Source organism: Amphiura filiformis, chromosome 15 (genome assembly GCF_039555335.1).
Source record: "Amphiura filiformis chromosome 15, Afil_fr2py, whole genome shotgun sequence".
Taxonomy (NCBI): Eukaryota; Metazoa; Echinodermata; class Ophiuroidea; order Amphilepidida; family Amphiuridae; genus Amphiura; species Amphiura filiformis.
The window spans coordinates 58,587,201-58,612,617 of record NC_092642.1 but is presented as its reverse complement, the minus strand read 5'-3'; the positions used below and the strand labels follow the sequence as shown (position 1 = coordinate 58,612,617).

Here is a 25,417-nt window from a genome sequence, read left to right as displayed (position 1 = left end):
ATTAAAAGAACCAAAAATATGAATATTGACCCAGGTCTTATCAGGAGTGTCACCCAGGTGGAAAAAATAATTTTAATACATTCTTTACTTCTTTCTCTTTCATTTGACACCACTCGGGGGCTCATACCATCTTGGCATTTCGAGATATGAAAAGGATCCAAAATATGAATATTAACGCAGGTCCTATGCGGAGTGTTACCCCCGGTGGGAAAATTATTTGTATTACTTTTTTATCTTTCATTTGAGACCACAACATTCCAATGTGCGACATCAGTTTGGAACGGCGATAAAGTACCTTTAAATTATAAATAAAGCACAATGACCAGAAAAATACATTTAAAGTATACTGAAAAAAGCATGTACTGTACTTTATACCAAACAAGCATATTTTAAGTACTGTGTTTTATAAACAGCAGATATCTAACGCGGCATGTGCCTTTCATGTAAAAAAAACACAAACAAAGAAAAAACTTATAGTTTTGGGTCACACATACATAGACCATTTTCAGTGTCCCAACCTGCCTGAAACGTGATAAATATTAAATATAAATATCCAAAATGACTTTCCTGGACAATTACTCGCAAATAAGCGCACACAATTTTATGCTATTTTGGTGCATGACAGATTAAGTTTAATTTTGGTGTAAAACGTACCCAAGAAAATGCCCACTGGACGGACCCCATTTAAGTTAGGGGAGTACCGGCCATTAATATCGGCAATGGGATTTTTAAATAATTTTGCTCAGAGGGGAAACCTGGTGGGGGTCACCACCTAGAACAGGTCATTAACAAAATTTGACTTGGCATACAATAACAATATTGTTATTTTTGCATAAAAATCCTCGAGTTTTTGCTAAATATTACAGTGATGACTATTTATAACTTATATAGCAAGTTAAGTCTACATAGTCTGAGGACAACCAGTAATTTCTACACAAAAGCCCCAAATCAAGAATGCGTGCTATGGTTTACACATAGTTGAATGCGTATTCGACCTCCCCCTGCGCAGTGGTAGAGATATTTTGGATACAGCATAAAGCCGAATAACTGTTAAAACACATTTTGAGGGATATGTCGATTATTTCAGAACATGCAAGTATTGCCAATAATTCGTGTACATTCACTTCTATAATATACATTTCAAATGAGTGCTCACGAATGTTCTACATTTTTAGAAGGACCAATGGAATGGTACAAAGATTTTCAAACGCCGTTTACTTGGAGCAGCAAAAAGAAGGACTTAAAAGGACTTAAAGTATACATAAAGTACTGATAAAGTATAATTTAGTCCAAATAAAGTATAGTTAAAGCATAACAAATTTCACATATTTATCAAAATATGCAAAAAGTATAATTAAAGTCATATCAAGCACATTTAAAGTACCTTTAAAGTACACTGTTTTTCCAGGATATGATAAAATAAGCACATTTTAAAGTACACTTTATAATCGTTATGAATTAACACATCATAGTGCCGAATACGCAAAATTGCTGTTCTGAGTAAACGGCGTTTGAAAATCTTGGTACCATTCCATTGGTCCTTCTAAACATTTAGAAAATTCGTGAGCACTCATTTGAATTGTACATTATAGAAGTGAATGTACACGAATTATTGGCATATATTTGGCGTTTCCGTACTGTTTTCCTAAGCCTTTTTAGAGCGTTTTATTAAAACGGTGCCCCATGAACGTGTGCCAAAAATCGCTTGCCCCCCCCTCTCGGCTTGCCAAAATTGCTTGCCCCCCCCCTTTGGCTCGCCAAAGATGTCTTGCCCTCCCCCAATGTTACCCTCCCCCAGGGCTCATAATTATTGTATAGCCCCTAAATAGTCATCACTGTAATATTTAGCAAAAACTCGAGGATTTTAAAGCAGAAACAACAATATTGGCGTATATTTTGCGTATGATTTTCTGGGATTTTCACGGGGGCGCACTCATATTATTAAGCCATAGCGATACCATGTGTGGAATGTTTGTACTTATTTTGATATCACTGGATAAAGGAAACCTACAGCTATACGTTGGTGTCAAAGACGATTAATTTTAATAGTGCAGATAAAAAAGTTAAAAACAATTAAAAAAAACACACATACTTAACTCAATACATAAAATATTGAATAATTTATGGTTGATGAAATACTATATTTAGTAATACATGAAGCTAGTCTACCAATGTTTTTTTTAACATTCCAAAGTGAATTTTTTGACCTAAAACTTGATTAGAACTATGAGATGTATGCATATTCCAGAACAATGCTACAGCACATTAATTCCTAAAAAAAAACCACTACAAATATTGATTTAAATAATTTGATGTTGTGTGCCCTTAATATTACATCTTGTTTGGTGTTGCACTGAGTACGTACTGGAAAACATACGGGGAAAACGACTTCTAAGTTGTTCTAACTATTAAACTTCACTTTCTACAAACTATGGCGCGGACAAAACTTCAGAATTATTTTTTGGCTGCAGGGTTTGTCTTCTTCTCGTTCTTTACAGGGTTACTTTACAATGTGATTGCAACGGAAACACACAACCATGAAACCTGTATCTTCAATGTAAGAATAGGGGTCGTTGTTAGAGGTACGTATACGTGCAGTGTATTTGACCTTTAAGAGAAGTTGGCATAATAGTGTCAAAATTAATATCGCGTATTTCTGCCAGGGTATTTCTACAACACTGTACATGTCTCTTCTGCATGTATGCAGCGAGGTGGTGTTATTGTATATTGTATATATACATGTATTTGGAGCTACAGTCATCAGGGGTGTGTACGTCCCGGATGTACCGGGGTGTACGTGTGTGATTCCCACAACAATGTGTTTGCCCAATAAGAAAATAATATGACAGACGACATAATACTGTATTACGAGGCTACGAGCAAAATTATAATAGTCAAACATCTTCAAAGTTTTAAAAGAATTGTTAGTTGTCATTCAAACCCAGTTGTGTAGGTTATACAACACCCGGGATACAAAAACTTTTTGCGCAGATAAAAATGAAAGACTGTTTAAAAAACCCTCATAACTACTACTAGAATGCACCAAATACTCACAGAAGTAATGGGGTGTTTTTGCCGTTCACCAGTATATTAAAACCGAGTAATTAATTGAGTTGTTGTTAGAAACACAATTTTACTATTAATTTATCCACACCCAGCTATACGACATTTGTATCTTTATTGTTGTATATATAGTAAAAATCACTTTATTTGTGCTGAGACTTGTAAGAAATATTAAATAGTAATTATTTGAGTTGTTGTTAGAAACACAATATTATTTTACTATTAATTTATCCACACCCAGCTATACGACATGTGTATCTTTATTGTTGTATATATAGTAAAAATTACTTTATTTGTGCTGAGACTTGTAAGAAATAATATTAAGAGTTTAAATTGGCTATACTGTAAAGCCGCAGGTTATAAACTTATATTATATACTACCCTGGATGAGAGTCTAGGGAGTTCATTGAGCATGTTGAGTTATACAAGTCATGTAGTAAATGCCATTTGATTCTTTTCTTGCAGTTCGGTCGTTTGCCAAAGACATCATTAATTTGTATTTTCTGAACTCTTTCTGTAGAGAAGCTATATTTTGAAGGTTTATTTGGACGCTTGCTTGAAAAAGCAGCGTTAATTTAAGTATCACAGGTTAAATGCCTATATTTCCTGACTTCGTTAAAGAAGACAAAATTTTAAAATCTTTCATTGAATAATTAAATTTAATTAACCAAATATACTATTTTAGCAATTTCGGCCAATTAGCCGACAAATTAAAGCTGAAAAAAATGACTAAGTTCAGTTAATTAATATGCAAAATTGATGCCAATAGAAAAGCGTACATGATATCAGGGTACGGTTTTTTTTCACACATATGTTCTTTCAACTGATAACAAAAAATACACAAAATACACAAAAAGCAAATTAGCTAATTACAGCTAATTATGTATTCATGATATTATTATGTAAATTAGGCATGAGTAATTCTGGGTTTTTCTTTTTCAATATTTAATGAAAGTCTATTCATTCATCATAAATTTGTCAAGTATCAGTGAACCTGTTATGGTGTTAAAAATAAAGAAACTCCAGTTAATTACTTAAAAATAATACACAAAAATACAAAGTTTGACATTTTGGTGTCTGGAATAGAATTTTCTTTTTTACTGTAAACATGATATGTGTCACCACTACTCAAAACCAAATCCGAAAAGTCAAAATAAAATTTCATTTGCAATGAGACTTTAAATTAACATTTTGTTATCTGGATTAACATGGGAGGACAAATGGTAAAAAGAACCGCCATTCCACTGTACCGCGTATACAAAAATAGTATGGCATTGGACACACACAATGGCTTAGAGCTATTGTTGTTTGGAAAACTACTCCCTATGAAATATTATTACTAATGTTATGTTTCAACTAGGTTTCCTCGAGTGCTTCATTCGTTGTCGACGGAAATAATTTACATGCTAAGAAAGATTAGTATTTCAGCTAAATGGTGGTAGGTCAGACTATCTCAATAGGCCTATATTTACTAATTTATGAGCGATCGTCAAAAATTTCATAAAACAGGCAGTAGCTCTTAAACAAAGCAATATTAAATTTTTACTGACCCGATGGTAGCCAAAGGCAACACACACCATATATGTGACCGTCCAGGTCGAAACGCTCGTAAAGTCGGACCCTGGTCAAATTTGTTTTCTTTCGTGTTTAGAAAATATATATCATAAGCTTTACAATGATATATCATTTGACTTCAAACGATATCCAGAGGCGGAGTTATAACTTGTTAAACTTTGTTCCTTCAGTAAAAGGGTACATTATTTTGGCACTATATTATTTCTCTTTTTCCACATTGCTGGTATTAAATATTAAATGGTCATAATTGGCGGTTACTTCAAATCATCCCCAAGTTAACAAGGTTCAGGAATGTCCTCTCATTGTTAATTGTTGGTTAACCCACCACTTGAACAGGATTTAGCCAAAGCAAACAAAGACTTAAGCTTTTTACTAATTCTATGCATAAGTATACGCTTATTATCCTCTTCAACAATAGGATTAAAGATTGGTGTTTGACTGGACTAAAATGCGAAACATGTAGGACAAAATATTAGGGACATATGAATTCAACCTCTATATACATTTTGCACTGTAACTCGAAATACAATACCGACTTTATGAGCGGTTTGAGATAGACGGTCACATATATTATAAATTCAAACAATTGGGATAAATAGTACATATGAGGAAATTTTTCGACATGGATGTTTTCTAAAATTGGCCAACTTTGAAGCGCGCGCTTTTCAATTCACTCCTTGCATGCACATTGTGGCAGAATTATTGTGCAGCCACTGTGACATCCCTACTTTTAACCTCGCCGACTTCGTCACACACTGATTTTTGTAATTCAAGGCACTCTTTCACCTGCAAAATGATAACCTGCAAGTTAATGAAAATAGTGTTTTGTGCCTGGCAGTTCTGATCCCAGACCAACAGAGGGCGTATCAAATATAAACACATGTCAACTCATCGATTGGTTTCTTGGTTTTGAAATGTTAACCTATTGCAAGTTTCTTATAATGCAACCACTGTGTATCAAATGAAGGCACATTCCGATTGTTCACCTTTAGTGATTATAAAATAGATACGAGGAATATGAGATACACAAACTTTAGAAAGGGGTGAGCGAGTATGAAAAACGCCTGCTGAATGAATTACATTGGTGCGCGTATTATGTAATCCCGCACTTCTTCGCAATCAGTCAACTGAATCAATTTGCGTATATGATGCACAATAAAATGAACTACGCGTTTATTATTTTACAGAATAATAATTTAAATAATAATGTCAGCTTTCTTTGGATACCAACTCGATTGATATACACGAATTTGTAAGGAAATTATCAACATTTTTGCACTGCGAGGCTTGATGTACATACTGTTTGTACATAGTGAGCCAATAGAGAGATTGCGAAATTAAAGTGAAACGTGATACGGGAACGCCAACGGCAAGCTACATTAGTCGAAAATCGGTTAGTATGCCCTCTAGAGGGTGAAATCTATTGTGAAGTGGTCAATCGTGGAATTACCGTAAGGCGATTACGTTGCGGTTGGTAGCAAAAAATGACGTTCCAAAATGACAAAAAACGCATTATAAAATGCAGACAATTTTTATGTTTGTCGTGTTATGAAACAAATCAAAGTATCCAAATAGAGCAAGTAGAGTCCGACATGTAATATAATTTTTGGGGTTACAATTTGACCTAGTATAGACAAGAAGAAGTGACTAAATTTAGATTTTTTTTTGGCGCGAATTCGAAAGGGAAGATTGCCTATTCATTTGCGTGTGGAAAATGCCGTCCAAAAATCAGCTTGCGAAGAGGCGTTTTAGGCAAGATCGTGACGTCTTACGACATAATGCGGCAGAATTGTCTGTTTGGGACGGGTGACAGCAGTTTGTGCAATGTCATTTTTCGCCATTGCTATTTCGTTGCATGAAACAACTGTCAATGTGTGTTGCTTATGGATACTATTCAAAAATGTTTTAAAACATGATAATGCATTATGTTTTTGGTTTTAGTTTAAACAGTTTGATAACATATCAATATCGGTTTTTATAAAAATCATGAAAACTCTTTTTTAAAACGTGTTATACTGAAAAAATAATACAACAACATTTTAAACCAAAATTCAAAATGTTATAGTAAAATATCGTTCGGCAAACATTTTGTGTACTTAAGTCTATTGTGTTAGAATTTTTTCCAACAAGTTTTAAAATGTTTTTTGAATGTTAAAACCTTTTTATACCCTTGACCCAACATACCCTTTAACCCGACATTTAACGTGTTCTGTAATATATTTGTGTTTGCTGGAGAGTAATCGAACTAGGCACATTAGATTATCTATTTTCATTTTGCTATAAAAAGTAAACAGGGTACTACATATATGATAATGGAGTTTGTTTCTTTTTATTCGAATATATACACCGTAACGACTTCCTAGGCATCCAACACCAAACTCTGTTCAGGTTATTTAGACAAATATTATACACGTGTGAACATAGGCCTATACTCATTTTCCAATAGCTTTCAAAACTCAAATATCGCTAATCTGGACTGAATGCTCAGAGCAATTATAGATACAGCCAGTCGTATTTGCATATCAATATGGCCTACTGAGGAAAGTGGGTTTGATGAGAGAAGATAATCTTCTCTGGTTCGATGCACCCAAGGTGAATCAATGTGTGCTCCCTATATCTTTAGATATATTTGTCTCAGCATAGCGCAACCATGAGCTTTTACATGTAGTCTTGGTTCAGACTCTATGCGGCTATCACAAACATACTACGAACGACGAGCGTTAGGACCGACACAAACTGGCTGTGTAGGAGGCTAGTTTGGATGTGAACGGCATTATCACCTTCTACCGCATAATGCCGTAATCCGTATCCCGTATGGCGTTTGCAGTGAACGCCTCTTCGCAATCTCTCTACTGCCTCCACCACCCCGGACTTGGTTAATTGAATCGAGTGACATTCTGCCTCTGTTCAAAATATCTGATTGAAACTTTTTATTAGAGCCATAGCAATTTTTTAGCCTAAGGCCCATAGGATATGACACATAAGATATTGCCAATAATTGTATTATTTTATTAATTTTCATTAATTCTTATTAATCTTGTATTATTTCATTTCAGTGATATTGTCGATAACAACACTCTGCTTGGCTGTAATGTGTTTTCACATTTCCTACATACGAGCCAGTAAGAGCCACACATTATTCAGCATCTTGCTGTTATACATTCTTAGCCATATAGTTAACCTCTTCAGTATACTTATATGGCGACAATTCGACGCACGTGCCAAGGATCCCAGACGAGCCCAAGAAGATTTTCTAAAAAGTCTAATGAAGCGAGATGCCAATACCGCGTACGGAAAGCGGAACAACTTCAGCAACATCAAATGCTTGGAAGATTTACGAAAGCTACACCCGCTCACAACGTACGATCATTATGAACAATATATAGAACGCATGGCAAATGGTGAGAAAAATGTCTTGCTTTGCGAAAAGCTTTCTCGATTTGGAGTCACCTCTGGAACAACCGGGAAAGGAAAACTCGTACCTCTGACGAGAAAGCGATATACTTCTATATTTACAATTCAACTTATATTACAAGACGTTATTAGTAAGAAATACGGTTATAAAAGTCCGTTACAAAAGGACTTTGGGTTGTATGTAAATCCTAGACCAACTACAACCCCCGGTGGGGACATCATTGGCCCCATGCATCTGTACACGGATGGTATGAAAACGTTGGTAACAGCAATGGGAAATACACCGTGGGAGGTAATGAGTGTAAGCACAGAATATGAAGCCCATTACCTTGAGCTGTTGTTTAATCTTTATGATTCCAATATCGGAACCTGGATTGGTCCTTTTAGTTCTCAGATCCACAAGGCCATATCACGCGTTGAAACACACTGGAAGCAATTTGTTCATGATATCAAAACAGGTGCCATAGACAAAGACCTGCAAATACCTATCGAGGTAAGAGAAGCGTGTGAGAAGGCGCTGTCTCCAGATCCGGAAAGAGCTGAAGAACTGCGGAAGGAGTTTGAACAAGGATTCGATGGTATCGTGCGACGCATATGGCCTCACATGAAGTGTGTATTTGGAATCAATACAGCTCAGTTTACCGAAAAACTGAATAAGAAATACACAAAAGGTAAGACAAAACTAGTGCAATCTTGATTAAGTTCATCAGGACTGTATTCCATTTATTAAGCATTTCTGCTATGCAATTACAATTGAAATACTTACTGTATGGGACGTTTCAAGAGCTAACATCTGCTCTTTTCATAAGCCAGATGATGCACTGATCTGCTTGAGTTGTTGCCAACAAAGACTATTCAGAGTGTATGTTGCCAATTGACTTCTTGTTGGTATTGATTGAAGTAACACTCTACAGTCTGCTTTTCCCGCGAAACTTTCTAGATCATGTATAGACCAATGCAAAAATCAACATCACTTCCGGGTAACGAGGATACGTCATTAGCAACCAAGTTTCGCGGGAAAAGCAGTGGACCAGTTCATTTGTGATCAAGCCATCAGACAAGATGACGAAAGTTCAGTTCCTTGAGTAATAATTTTGAATTTGGCTAACAAAAAATTAACCAGTTTAATAATTTTTTTATCTTATCATAACAATTGATTATTTGCAACATTTTCACTAAGGGATACCAATCGTCTCTGGCACTTACCTAAGCACTGAAGGCGATTATGGAGTAAACATGTGGGCAGATGAAGACAAGTATGCACTGATTCCAAGCGCTACTATCTATGAGTTCATACCGGAAGAAAACATGTGAGTGCAATTATTACGCTCGTACGTTCAAGATTAATATCTCGAAAAATATAAATGATATAATTGGTTAGTGCCTTCCACATGTCACATGGGGTGAATACAATGTTGGTAATATTTGTGTCAGAGATTTTTCTGGATTGTGTAGGATTGTTTCAGAATAAAAAGATTATTCGAATAAAAAGCGGTTCATAATGCCTTCTTAGGAATATGGATAATTGATACTCTTTTAGGTCTATATCAATGGGTTTTTTTATGGGGGATGGTGATGATTTTGAATGCTCGTTGTATTGTCCTATGGTGATCCTGATATCGCCATGGGGATACTCTCTGGCAATAAGCGACATCGGCATTACGTTTATGTATCATGTTTTTCTTTATTGCTTTATTACAATTTTGGCGCATAATGGCGCATATTTATATTTTGGCCGCCCATACTTTGATGTCGTCTCATATTTTTCAACCTGGCTACGGCGCTGTATGTCCCACCTGCTACAGTTGTGTTTCCTCACATTAAGCTGGTATACCTCACACATTTTTATCATGTATAATGTGTCTGAATAACCAATCTTAATATTTGATACAGAAATGAGGCTGAGCCGAAGACGCTATTTCTTGACGAAGTGAAGATAGGCGATGCATATGAGATGGTTGTCAGTACTATGTGTGGGTTCTACAGGTACCGGTTTGGTGACGTCATCAAAGTTGTGGACTTTTACTACAACCTCCCTGTCATCAAATTCATGTATAGGTGAGTTATTTTGTATTAATGTATATCAGGCTGTCCATCTTAATATGACAAGCAGGCCTGGAAATTATGTTTATTTCCCGGCGAGAGAGATTAATTTCCCCCCAACTTGGCAGGATTTCCCACCATTTCTTATGTATTTCTATATATATCCTGAAAAGCAAAATTTCCCTCCAAATGACCAAATTTCCCTGCAAAGAAATTGCCGAATTGACTGTTTTTTCCAGGCCTGATGACAAAAACACTTTTAAGTGTTTTATTTTTGGGAAGGATTTAAAAATCGTTTAGTGTTTGGATTATGTAAGAATAGACTTGAGTAGAAAAAGAAGTGGAAGATGAACGTGACAGATAATGCAACATCGTGTCGTATATGGTAATTGTTTGTTTGTCTTGGGTTGTGTTTTGTTTATTTGCATGTTATAGATCTGGGCAACTACTGAACCTACGATCAGAAAAAGTGACGGAATTATCTGTTGATGACGCTGTGCACCATATGGTGAACAATATGACAGGAGCCAAGCTTGCTTACTGGACCTCAGCTGAAAACACACTTCTTGCTGGAACCAAAGACGGTTGAGTATGAATTATGATATTTTAACTGTTGAATAAAGCGTGATATCAGACATTAAGGCTTTATTTATGATTGCCTTCAATCTTTAATTCTTTTAATCAACAGTTGAATACAAAGAGGGATCTCAATTCTACCTTGTTTTGTCGAATTGGAGGAGGAGGAGAATTGTAACCTTGAACTTAATGATGAACACCGACAAAAGGTATTACAATGAATGAGAAAGAATTCTGTAAACGACACACTCTAAATAAATATAGTTAAAATTACTCAATATTGAGTAAAAAGGGAACAGAGCAACAATATGACTCATGTGAAACTCAATATTGATACTGTTTATTCAATTTGAGTACAATTTAATCAATATTGGGTTGTATTTACTCCTTCTGTTGCACTGTTCCCTTTTTAATCAACATTGAATAATTTTGTATTGCAGTGCATGTTTTAAAGTTATAACACAACAGTAATGTAAATGAAAAAATTAATATTTATCGTAAATATTGATTGATATTGACGATGACGATGACGATGGTGATGGTGATAGTGATTATCACGATATAACGTGATATTATGATGTTCACGAAGATGATGGTGACGATAACGTTGACGTTGCGGAAGAGGAGCAGCAGGAGTAAGAGCAGGATGACAATGAAATTTTTTACCAGAGTAAGGTACCTTCTATTAAGTTTTTGCTTCATGGAATGTTTTGTCAAACTCATCTTTGTCAATTACAGTTTGACGAAGCTTTACAGGAACGTAATAACTACTACAGGGGTTACCGAAAAGCAGAGACCATTTCTATACCACACGTCTACCTCGTCAAACCAGGTACATTCAAAGAACTACAGGATTATATCATCGCTAATTCCACGGCATCTTTTAACCAGTTCAAATTACCACGTAAACTTAAAACTGCGGGTACACTGAAGTTGATGTTGGACAACAGGGTATTGTAAACATGGTACAGAGGTACAGAGATGAGATATGAAGCCTGAATCTAGATCACGTACTATAAAGGACTTTTAAGTTTAAAAACACCTTCAAAAAGGACTTTTAAGTCCTTTTTGAAGGTGTTTTTTAAAAAGACGCACATGTTTAGTTCATGTTAGCTACAAACACCATATTTTTGGCATTGCTATTGCATCACTATGTAGGAGTTTCTCTGTGCTAATATTTTTCTGTAATCTGTGTTTTTAAGTTGTTTATAAACAATTTGTATATTATTGACTTTAATTGATTCTTAACATTATGTTCAGTGGTAAACCTATGTAAGTGTATATTTAGTGTATTTTAATCTTGTAGTTGACATTTAATTTTATTTATTATGTCGTTCTCATGTAAATCTTATTATTATTAATATTATTATTATTAATATTACTTGTGTATATTCTCAGTCATCCAGGTAAATAAAATATCAAGTTGATTTAATTAAAATCTAGTCAACTGGACTTACTATTTATTGACTGGCGACGTTTCATATCCTATCCTGGATGCTTCCTCAAGCCGTCTGATTTTTCGGCGGCGATTGGTCAGTGACCCGTGACGGGGTCACAGAACTGAGACGTCGAGGGATCTTTTAGATAGCTGAACTGTAGGCCCCTGCCAAGTTGTGGCGCAGACCTCCTCCTCTGTTCAGAGATGTCTCAGTTCTGTGACCCCGTCACGGGTCACTGACCAATCGCCGCCGAAAAATCAGACGGCTTGAGGAAGCATCCAGGATAGGATGTGAAACGTCGCCAGTCAATAAATAGTAAGTCCAGTTGACTAGATTTTAATTAAATCAACTTGATATTAATATTACTATTATTATAATAATTAGGTTAATGTAGTAATACTTAATAATAGTCCATGCCTTTGTTTGAGTCTGCGCATTACGCGCTATAGGCTAAAAAAACCGAGTACTATATAATCGGAGTCAGAGTAAAATAAAATTAGATTGCATCTGACGAGCAATTCTCCACAGCCCGTGATTGGCTAGTAGCGCGTAAAAGAAAAGTTAATTCATCTGGTGCCTTCATTGGTTGGAGAAAACAATCCCAGAAAATTACTAATTTTGATGTGGTTACAAGGTGCAATGTGCAAAACTAACCATGTAGCACGATGTTTTATCGTTAAGTTAAGAAATTTCAATCTTCAGGGCAAATCGTAAACAAATCTTTTCTGAGTTTGATTGACAGATGACGTCAGACGTAAAAGTAGAAATATTCGCGAGGTTTTTATTTTCGCGAATTTCGCGAGTGGACATAAAATCGCGAAAATAAAAACTCGCGAAAATAACCTTTTGCATTAGGTTTCTATTGTATCAATATCAAAACCGCGAAATTTAATTCTCGCGCAATTGACCAAATCTTCAAAATCGCGAAAATATCTTCTCGCGAAAATATTGACTTTTACAGTAGTCTTTATAATTCAGTCTCAGTCAGATTATAGCGTACGTATACGCCAAAAAATTAAGGTACCAGTACCGGGGTACCTGTTATGTTCATACCTGTATATCCTAAACAACGACAAATATGCCAAAATACCAGAACTCTTTAGCTTTGATTTTTAAAAGACCTCATTGTTGAAAATGATTGAGAAGTAAAGAAACGGTGTTCTAAAACCCAAAGAAGAAACGAAATCAAATGTTGCACTTTGTGTTCTAATCAATGAAAGTACGACGCTAGTCGTAATGTGCTAATAAATGGAAGTACGACGTTAATTTACTTGTTCAAGAACGCTTTGTGTACAAATCACTAGGGTATGCAATGGAGCAAACTGCAACCTTTGAATTTGCATATACCTTGGGTTTTTGGATAGTCATGTCTTTATTTCTTGAACGATTTCAACGAAGTTCCAGCTAAAAGATGCAGCTATTGGCTGCTGGTTCCAATTATGACATACCTGTCTTTGTTTAGGTTATACAGGGGGGTAAAAATAACTGGTAACTTAATTTTTTTGCTTACTGTAGACCATGGTTTCATAAGGCGACTTTCTTGCTTGTGCTGTGGATACCAATTCTGAGATGCGACATTGCTCCAATTCGACTTCCTATCATTGTCGTTATTTTAAAGAGTAGAGCTTTTAAGGTTTTGGAAGCATTTTAGTATTGTGTCTGAAATAGCCTTCTTACGACGTAGTTGCTATAATGTTTAAAAAGTTTATTTTATAATATGAAACAAAAATTATAGCGTATTAGGTAAGTTTTCGTGGCGCGATGTTCTACCAAAATTTCATTATAATATTTAAAAAAATGCTTTCAACGGCACTTATAGGCTCACCTCAACCATGATTTTTTCAATGTTGAACAATATTTGATAATTTGTATGTATTTGGTTACACCAGGAGACAAAAATCCGCGATCGGTTGAAAAATCCGTGATCCAACACGAATTTTTCACGGCAGCGATCACAGATTTTTCACAAAAAAATGTCTCCTAGTGTTACATATTTTGCGTTGTAGAACACAATTACCATTATACTACACTTATCATTACATATATTTCACGTTATACGCGTCGCTGCATGTATAATTCCTTCTAGCAACAGTCTGCATACTACCTAGTCATTTCATTACTTGAAATCATTGCAACGAATCATTAATATGATTTCTGTATTGCACCGCACAATGCAAAAGTTCCTTCTCGTAATAGTAACACGTGTTTGTATAATATGCAATCATTTCATTACTCGAAAGAATTGCAATGTGTCATTAATATAACTTCTGAATACAGCATTTCATCACATAATCCCCTTCATATTATACTTATTCCCCAATGCATAATGTGGAATATTACTTGTGTCGTTATATAGGGCAAATATTTGGGTTGGGTATCAAACGAGCAGGATAATAAAACATTACTTGAATAATTGTAGCCTATAGTTTGATTCGGATTACGTTACGTTAGTAAATGTTACTGGCAATAGCAAATTTCAATCATTTTTCCAAAATACTACCCAAATTGCCTCGCTGTGATACATCACAAATTAAACCTACTGTAGGATTTGCAAAATACCCGCGGGTCTTATATCATTGTATTATGTTAGAAAACTATGTCAGTCTTAGAATAATTGTATACATTATATTTTATCCCAGTTCTCGGAAAAGTAATGTGTGTAGGAGTACAATATCTGCTGCTGCTAACAGGTTAGAAAAATGGCCTAGGGTGTATGATTGCTCATTTGTTTCAAAGAATAATGATGCATTTACAAGTTTTATTTTGTTAAAACAGATTTATGAAAGAAGAAACTGCTGCACAAGTAAAAGATATGAATACGATTTATAATAATACAGTAGCTAAATGTCACTGGCATAAGCGCTTGATACAGATGATTGTTCATGTATTGCTCGGCTGATACAATCCTAGCGCATGCGGATGTGGGCGTTAACTGGAGGAAGATAAGCACAATTCTCAGTGTGATTGCTACATTATTATATGTAAACTTTTAGTCAGTTTTGAATGAGATCCACTGTCGTGTTCTTCATGAAGTGGAATAAAGATGAATTTTCATGAAATTGTATGTCTTGCTTGGTTTGCTTAATGATACACTAAATTAAAGTGTGGCCTAAATTATTACTTCATACAATTCGCAAAAAAAAGCAAAAGCAGATGTCATAATTGAGTGCCCAGTATAAAAACGGCCCATGGCACATTTTTCGTCATTGGGGGAAATCGGCACTGTAAATTTACGAATGTTCAATAAAATACATAAGAAATTTGATGCTTAAATAAAAGATTAAATTGACAACATTCCCGAGTTACATTCATGATGTGTTATGTTTGTATGGATGACCTTTGGTGACCTTTGACATTTTTCAACAGCGCCCTCTATTTTTCAAAAATGTGCCATGGGCCGTTTTTATACTGGGCCACTCAATTAGAACCAGCCACCAGTAGTTGCAACTTTGAGCTCGGATTTAAGACCTCATTTGTTAAAATCGGTCAAGAAATAAAGACACGATGATCCAAAAATCCAAGAAAGATGTAATTTCATATCCTATATGTCATATGTCCTATCGATGTATACACAAAGTGTTCTCAATTAAGAGAACTAGCGCTGTGCTTCCATTTATTAGCACATTAAAACTAGCGCCGTGCTTTTCATTGATTAGAACATAAAAGTGCAACTTTAATTCTCAACCAACTTCAACAAATGCTTGGATGCTTGTTTTAATTTTGGCATATTTTTCTTTGTTCAGAATATACAGGGGTTAACATAACTGGTACCTTAATTCTTTTGCGCGCTATCTTTCAAGGGCATTTTACCTCTGTTCATCAAGTTCAAAGCAAAACACTGTCATAAATCACTTGAACCAAATCGATCCATCAAAATAAAGTCATACTTGTTTTATTAGATGAATCTTCATACATTGTCATCATCAAAATTCATGTTTGTGTGGTTTCTTCTTAAAGTCTTAGAAATCGCCCGGAGAAATCGATCTTAATAAATCATCAAATATTCTAGCAGCAAAAAGCATTGATTCACTAAAGCGAACAAGTAGAGTTGTAATCAGGAATGAGAGCAACGTGTTGTCACTGATCAATTTACATGTCACACAATCACCAACAAACTATCAGAAATCAAGAAGCTGAGTTTGTGATCAATCTCGCCGAAATCTAGTACTCCTTTGCTTTGTTTAATTCGTAGCACAGTCATATCTTTGTAGGGATCATTCAAGTCGCAGTCAAGAATTGTTCAGAGATAAAATGATGAGTGTAGTGCAAAGATAAAGTGTACTTTGTGAGATGGAGTGTGCCCAAAGGCAAAAATACAAAAGGAAATACATGATAACAGGTTGATAGATCAGGACAGGATTAGCACGTTTACCTGGTAATGCCAAGGAGATAGTTGGATTGATGCATGTATTTTTAAGGAGTGATTACAATGGAAGAGAAGACGCATTATTTTGAATGCTTTCTCTGCTGTGATTGTACCATATACGCTATACGAAACATGACATATTCTGTTCATATTTTTCTTGATATTTTCTACAATTTTGTAATGCATTTTCATTTCAGCAGTGAAGGCTCATGCGTTCCGGTTGTTCAATAAACAAATGTAGTTTGAACATCTCAAGTCAACCGGAAACCGGAAAGCTATCAAGCAAGAACAATAAGTCTAGTTAAACAGAGACAGGCGGAGATCTTCCAAACATTTACAAAGGTCTTTTGTTATTAGAAACGCTTCATTATTTTCAGTTGAAAATTTAAAAACTACTTCTGTTCATTTTCATTTCATTTCACTATAATTTCATTTCATTCAGTACACAGTTGGTAAAATTCCAGGAGTACCAAGGATAGCTCAAGAAACCTTTAACTTTTAAATCCATTTTGATCTAAAGTGCATCTACACAAAAATAAGAAAAAACTTTAGTTTGTTATGCATTGTAGTGTAACATAATCTAGTTGGTCTCACACTAGTTAAAGGGTCCAACCCGAAACGTGTACATTATGCCTTCTGGTATAGGTCTTTATGTTTTTGCACTGTCTTATACTTTCAGTTGTACGATCATATCTTTCAAAGTGATACGCAGTTACTAGACGTTATGTACCAAGGTATAATGCGTTTTGTAAAAGGTCACAATAGTAATTGTTTTTGTAAAATTGTTGTATATAACCACAGTTCCAGGATCTGTGATATAATCGAGCTATAGTTATTTGCCTCTGAATTATACTATGATACCTAAAACAATACATGCATAGCCATTCATTTCAAAAGTGGTCTACCAAGAAGTGATTACAAGTTTAGCACTATGTGAATCAAGGGACAGTCAGCAAAACATTCAGTTTTTCAAAGTTTCACAACCAAACAACCTGTTAGTTTGAGAACATATTTATGTTATGAGAAAATGAACCAGAACCAATTATATATACCAGCTGGGTTGATTGTTACCATAAAGGCTGTCAAATATGATATATCAATACCAGATACGCTTTTGCCTGTCCCTATACAAATGTAATGTAAATTTATAATGGGCTCAAAAAGAAAATTATAAGTTTATTTTTGAGCCCAGTTAACCTCAAACACAAAACTTAGTGAATTTGTGTCATATAATTCCTACCATAATAGCTAATACTGTGCTTTACAATGTTAAACCACATTTATATTATCCAAAATTCTTATTTATACTGCCGGGGGGGGGGCACTTCAATATGAAATAGATATATGTGTAGGGCTGGCACTTTCGCACTAAGGGGCATTCGGTAAGAGCAAAATGTAAAAAATATGGGGTCATTGGGTGAGAGCATGATTTTAGGCATTCGGTGAGAGCAAAATGTAACAAATATGGGGTCATTGGGTGAGAACATGACCTTTTTATAAAAAGAATCTTTGGTCGAGAGCCGAAACAGCGCCACAAAAACCTCGAAAATTGAATTTCTAGTTCTAAATGGCTTCAAATTTCATTGTTTTTTTCAAAATAAGTAGCAAAATCAGTGATAAATGAAAGTTGCGGTTCAAATTTGGGTGACAGATCAAATGGAAAAATAGGGGGTCTTCGGGTGACAGAGCATGTGTTCGTAAAACAATATGGGGTCTTCGGGGTGACAGCGATGCTGAAAAAGGGGTCTTAACAGCCCTACATACGCGTCACCTCCAAAGTTGGAGTGCCCCCGGTTATACTGATGACCCGATTATCCCTTTGCCATAGTCACTGCATCCCAATTTTGAGGTTTGCCATTGGTTGTGAAACTGATATGCCTACCTAGTACCTGTGACCCTTCTGAGTCGCCTGAAAATAGATCAATTTCTATTCTCAAGCGACTCGCTTCAAAATGCTCTTGGGTCCTTAATTACCCAGTCAGCACTGAGAAAACACGACGCATTCCAGAGCGTCATGTCGGAAAACATAAAAAACACAAAAATCACTGCAATTGGGAAATCTTAACCGTTTAAGTAAAATGCGCCTATCCGAAAGTGCGTTGAACTTCGTCACGTGTCTGACCATAGCTCCGTAAGCAAAGATCACAGTCGAGCAAACTATACCTTTTTGGATTCCTTATGACCAGCTGAGTAATTTGGTATTGGCCTACTTTTTTGAAAGAATTGGGATAATTTTTACTTTTGACCCCTGTTTGACCTTAATTGACCCTACCAAAATACCTGACACTTTGAAGAGAGCAGCCCAAACCAGACTTTGGTCACGAAACATTCGCATTCTTCTTCTACTATATTTATTCCATGAATACAACATGGCGAGAGACTTCTGAGGTAAAGGGCTTGATTAAGTGGACAACAAAATGTCGCCGTTGCGGTTTGAATAACTTTATTAGTTTGATTATCATTTTGTAATGGTCTTTAAAACGAAGTTATAGTTTTAAAATATGAGTCTAGTGTCTTACGCTCGTTTAACAAATGCTTGTTGTATATTCCGAAAATAATAAATATCTAACGTAGATAACCATTGCATTTCCATAAAAAATTTTGATTCGTCACTTATTAGCGTATTCAATCACGTCAGGCAACTGTACCGACAAATAAAAACAGGTAAGCAAAACGCCCACCTGTATTTCATAGTTTTCATTTTCGTTCAATATCATGAATATAGGCACATAATGCCATTTCCTCTGGAACTGTTTACATTCGCTAAAAATCAATTGTCACATATACCATTTTCTATGAATTTGATTGACGTATTATATAATTCAGTCGTCAGACGCTTATTCCACGATCTCCAGAGAATTACGGTTAGGGACGAATTGGAACAGCCTTTCATTTTTACCCTGTTAACCGCTTTGAAACGTTAATGTAATTCAAGCAATCTTTGCTTACTCGCTCGAGTACAATTGATTTCAATCCAGAAACCATTTCCTTATCAGACAGAAAATAGGGTCAGCAGCTTGTGCAATCGAACAGCAAATGCGCCGCACAATTTTCAATCAATTAAGCTTAAACCAATCTTTAATGAATGTTTCAAAAGAATGTTACAGTTTACATTCACACGTATTTGCGTGCGTTTTTATCATTAACTCAGGTGCTTTGTTCTCGGTTTTCTGCTGCGTTTTTGGTTTACTGTTTAGTTTAGTTTAGATTTTATTTGTACATATAGGCCCTTGGCCCTTTGCACTACAAATATAATAATTACATATGAGGAAGACATATAAATAACATGAAGAAATAATTACATAAATTCAATCATTTCACGAAGTTTCATAGCGTGAAAAACAAATAATGAGAGACCACTGATGTCAGATGGTGTATCTGAACTCATGAGTGAAATGAATTTTGGGGGACTCGGTTCCGATCCATACCTGAATGGGAGATATTTTTGACGAATCTTATCAAAAAACTTGCAGACCATGACAAAATGATATTCATCTTCAATATTCCCATCCCTGCACAGATCACAAACCCGGTCCTCCAAATCCAATTTCAGTCTTCTACCTGTTTCAATCTTGAGAATATGACTGGAACACCTTAATTTAGCTAAAAACGCCTATATGAGGCGTGTTTTACATCAAAAGATATTTTTCAGGAGTCAATTGACACTTGAAAGTGCAATACGTGCGTAGCTTATCAAGTGAAGTTACATCAGAATACCAGTTTTGTTTTGCAACATCTTCAAGTATTTGTTTAAATATGTACATAAAAAGACATTCATTTTCAACACCTTGATTGTACCAAACGTGGCCAAAGCCATGCATTAAAAGAATACTGCTACTATTACCGTTCTTGTTTCCTCTTGTATAAACTTCTAGTGCCCATTCCTATTCATCGTTATGTATTCTTCTCCCGTGCGTTATATTCGCGAACTACACTTCATAGCCCAAATTATACAAACCTGCACGCTAAAGAATGCATTATCTGAAAGCAGCACGCTAAATAAAAAAAATTGTAGCTAATACTTGCACGGGAGACTGGGGGGAGTAGTAAGTATACGCCCAAATACTAGAAATACTACTGTCTTTTACATAACTAATATATATATTTTTTTTTTGGTTTTTTGTAGATTTGAATGGCGCTTAATTTCAACTCATTGGTTATTAGCGCCAGTACTCACTCCTTTGTCAAATTGCACCTGTACATCTTCATTCCGTCACAAAACGTAATTATATGTTTCACTGCATCTTAGTTATTTCCTAGCTTCTTCATGCCTCGTAAAGTACCGTATGTCTCTTGCTGTATGTGCTCGTATACCATGTATACGATGAATCCAAATTTATTTCTTTGCAGACGTAGTTAAAAACCAAACGGTATCTCTTCAAAGCCACACCAGGGTGCATGAGCCGAGGAAGTAAAAAGTGATGTACTGAATGCTTTAGACAGACAAGAAGTGGTTTTCATGGTCCTTCTTGATCTGTCTGCAGCATTCGATACAGTGGATCACGGTTTGCTACTTGATCGTCTGAAAAATGATATAGGTGTGTCTGGTACTGTACTTAAGTGGTTTGATAGTTATCTGAGTTCTAGATGTAGTAGCGTAAGTATTGCTAATGTTTTTCCTGAACAGTCAAAATTATTAAATGGTGTCCCACAGGGTTCCGTCATTGGACCAGTTCAATTATACACAAGCGATGGGAGCTATTATCCGTAGTCACAATGTTTCTTTTCATTCATATGCTGATGGCACTCAGCTTTATGTATCATTCAACCCAAAGATAGCAGGTGCTGCTGAAACAGCACTTGCGAAACTTGAGCAGTACATCGCTGAAGTTAAGGAATGGATGAATCAAAACAAACTCAAATTGAACAATGATAAAACTGAATTTTTTATAGCCGGGTCATACCAAAGCCTTCAAAAGCTCCCCGAAGTACAGTTAAAGGTCGCCGACATCTATATTGAACCATCATGTAACATCCGAAACCTTGGAATAATTTTTGACTCAAATATGACAATGTGTAAACAAGTTAACAGTCTGGTATCATCTGGAAACTATCAATTACGCAATATCCGCCGCATATGCCGTTATCTTGACCAGGACACACGTCACTTTGTCGTCCGAGCATTGTTTCTCTCCCATCTTGATTACGGCAATGCCCTCTTGTATGGTGCAAACTCCCAAGATCTTGTTCGCCTCCAGCTCCAACATTGCAAAATATTCAGCATTTTACAAATGAAATACATGTAGACCTATAACTAAAATAACATACCAGTGAAAGACACACTAGCGTATAATATCATGATCATGTTTTATAATACTGTACAAATAATTATTGTAAAATTCCACTGTCGTGTGTTTTAATATAAGTAGATTTTAAAGTTCAAATTACAAAACTATAAAGTCCCATTGATATTGTTATAATAAGTTTACCAGTTCAACTGTTCCATGCTGTCTGTGTTCGGAACCATGATAAAAATGATCCCATTATAAAGTCAATTGCTTGCTAACAGGTATGAAAACCATGCGTGAACAAGTTACTAAGGTATGATGTATGGCGCAATCGATACCATTGCTAGTTAACATTTATAGTGATTGATTTTCCTGACCAGCTACATGCAGCCTTGCTACCAGGTATGTGGCCTGGCGGTGTTTGTATAATTTAAGATATTTTTCTAAAACTAACTAAAATACTGAATGCATCAATTAATATTGTTTCAATATACTCGAAGTATATGACGCATAATGTACTCGTGCAAATGCATTCGTCAAGATAATCGCACTTGCCATGGATTTATTGCATTAAGCTCTCTAGCCTATCGACTCTCGAGCTTAATGCAATAACTCCACGGCGCGTGCGATTGTCTTGACTAATGCATCCACTAAGTTTATTATCTTTATCATATTCATAAATTGGTCTCCGATATGTTTGTACTTCATAAACATAGTTGTATGAAGGATTTCTTCTTATTTCGCATGTATACAACGTGCCCCAAATCGTCAATTTCTAAATCATTGTTGCACCTTGCGCCAGTGGAAATCTCAACTTTATTAGTTTAACTGAAGCTAAAAACCACTTTTTAGAAGTGGAATAATATTTCTTAGAAGCACCTTATCCTTTTAACATGTACATGTAATTATTTCAAATTCTAGTGATTAAAATGAGAATCATTTAGAATGCTAGTAACATTGAAGAGAAATCTTAAACCAAGTCAGGCCTCGTGGGGGTAAGTAGAATTATATATCTGTTATTGAATTCATTCTTAAGATTTACATTAACAAGTCTATAACAAGTGTCAATTGAATTCCTAAAAGATGTAACTTTATTCAAAAGCGAGGTATAATGAGCTTAAAGCAGGGCAAATATTTCGAGTTACGATTGATTTGGTGGGATGAAATTTTAAATTTCACATCAATGAATAAAGTAGTTTCAGCAGTTCATTCACTTTCTATGGAAAGAAATATCATGTTCATGGAATATACCCAGGGAGCTATTTAACGTTGTTTCGTTATGTTGTTTTTAAGCTATTAGTCATTGAAATTAAATTATAGACAAGTAGAATAGAGATCGTTTAAAAAACAAGATGTTTAAAAAAAACCCGATCGTATAACAGTCGATAACATTTCGTTTGCGCTATTCTCGAGCAGTGGCGGCACCGGGAATATTTTTTTCGGGCGGCTGGGGGCCATGGCGGGGGGCAAAGTAAATTTCCGAGGTGGGGGAATTAACCAATTTTGCAAAAGATTGCCACAAAAAGTGGAAATGTGTGTGATTTTAGGATTTTTGCCTCAAAAGGTTGTGTGTGTGTGTGGGGGGGGGGGCGCAAACTGGAGGAAAGAAAAATGCCCGCTTACCATAGCGCTAATAAATGCCATTTTATATTCAAATGCTTTATCATTACCACAATCAAATTCATACAACTGTGTTGTGTATGATGTCTTTAACACTCTTTTGCTGATTTTTTTAAACAACTTTTAAAATGCCATACTGAACATATATAATATTAAAATATTATTCGTATTGCTATTGGCCTTGCTTGACCGTTTTATTATAATAAAAAGCCCTTTAAAAGGGAGGCCCATATCACATGGAAGTCACATGACTGCCCCCACTTTGACTGCACAATTATGAAAATCCCCAAGATTGAAAAGTGAAAATGACATGTTGGGAAAAACCCACAGGAATTGAGGTAATGTGAAAGGTTAATATTTATCATTATTCTTGGGAATTTCACAGATTACATCATATGTTGTGAAGATAGATGTGAATAAAGTAACTGGCTATTAATACTAATACTAATAGAATGGGACTTTTTGTTTAGTATATAAGAAAATTTAAACACAATTATTCTTCATAGTATTACATTTTTGCTGTGGACTAGCTAGTTCGCGAATCAGAAATATTGTATGTAGTCAAGGTGCTATTATTAAGCCAGTAAGGGACCGTTCACAAACACTTGTTGGGGTGGGGGTTCTGATGCAAATGAAAAACAAACATAGAAAAGCAATTGTGGTCAATTTTTTTCAGGGGCCACCTTAGGAGGGAAAAAAACTTTTAAGGTCCACCATATTCTTCTGTCGATTTGTTGAAGTCTGGTTTATGAAACAACACATCTGTCAATGTAAGTGGAAGCAGGGGGACAACTGCAATGCAATGCAGGCCTGTTTTCCATTAGAAATTGTGTGGAAGGTGTAAAGAGCACCATTTTGGAGATAGTCAACTGTGCGAGGATTTTATGCCAAGGATATCAAAGTTTTCAGTGAACTTCGCTGAACATTGGTTTTCCCAGGACAAGTAAATCAGGACAAATATCAAGAACATTGAGAAATAGAACTTTACAATCAACAACAACAAGAAGGCTGCTTTTTGTTGCGGGAGGAGTCTGTCCTTCGGGTTAACAAGCATACTGCGGATGGTACGGTGGGGTTTCATAGCAGTAGAAAAACCATGTTTTTTGAAAACTCTAGAAACTCGCTCAGATAGTCCCTCTATATAGGGAACTACCACCATGCCTTTCGACTTTTCACTGTCATTGTTATTCTTTGAGTTAGACTTTGTTTTTGGAGTGGCTCTATTTTGTTTGACTTTTTTAATTGACCAATCTGGATAACCGTAGCCAGATAACGCTTCGCGGATATTGGACTCCTCTTTCTGTCTGTCCACTTCCTCAGTGACTAACGCCTCACTCCTGTCAAGTAGGGTTCTGACGACACCTAATTTTTGATGGAGGGGGGTGGTGGGAGGAGAACTGAAGGTACTGATCAGTGTGCGTAGTTCCCTATATAGAGGGACTATCTGAGCGAGTTTCTAGAGTTTTCAAAAAACATGGTTTTTCTACTGCTATGAAACCCCACCGTACCATCCGCAGTATGCTTGTTCACCCGAAGGACAAACTCCTCCCGCAACAAAAAGCAGAGGCGATCTATGAAATCCCCTGCGGGGACTGTGCTGGCACTTACATCGGAGAAACCGGCCGTCCTTTCGGTGTTCGCCTCAAAGAACACCAAAAAGAGGTGGAGAAATTTGAAACTAAGCCCTACACACGAGCCAGCCGCAAGTCATCAATTACAGACATTCACAAGTCAGCTATCACCGATCACGTTGCCTCGACAAACCATACCATCAATTGGGAGGACTCAAAAGTCATCGATAGAGAAGCTGACAAGACCACCAGATGGCTGAAAGAAGCCATCTGGATTCGCCGAAAAGGAAAAGACACTCTAAACAAGGACGAGGGGGCCTACTCACTCAACAACATCTTTGACCAACTCATCACGCCCTCTATAGCGGTTCCTGTTGCCTATAAAAGGAAGCAGTCAGATGTGATGAGTTGCCAGTCTGATGAAACCACTAGTGTAGTGGTGAAACGTCACTAAAATGTGAGTTTAACATCTTCATTTTTATTGGATTTGTACAAAAAGAAATATGTCAACAGTGAAATCTA

General features: G+C 35.9%; 1 protein-coding gene across 1 annotated transcript; it reads left to right on the top strand.

Annotated features, from left to right (window-relative positions):
- The first annotated feature begins 2,372 nt into the window (after positions 1 to 2,372).
- Positions 2,373 to 14,528, top strand: LOC140171890 (uncharacterized). The gene is made up of 7 exons (XM_072195234.1): positions 2,373 to 2,582; positions 7,695 to 8,723; positions 9,233 to 9,362; positions 9,946 to 10,110; positions 10,531 to 10,679; positions 10,784 to 10,880; positions 11,410 to 14,528. Exons 1-7 carry the CDS (start codon positions 2,432 to 2,434, stop codon positions 11,600 to 11,602), a joined length of 1,914 nt encoding a protein of 637 aa, XP_072051335.1. The 5' UTR covers positions 2,373 to 2,431; the 3' UTR covers positions 11,603 to 14,528.
- The last annotated feature ends 10,889 nt before the right edge of the window (positions 14,529 to 25,417 follow it).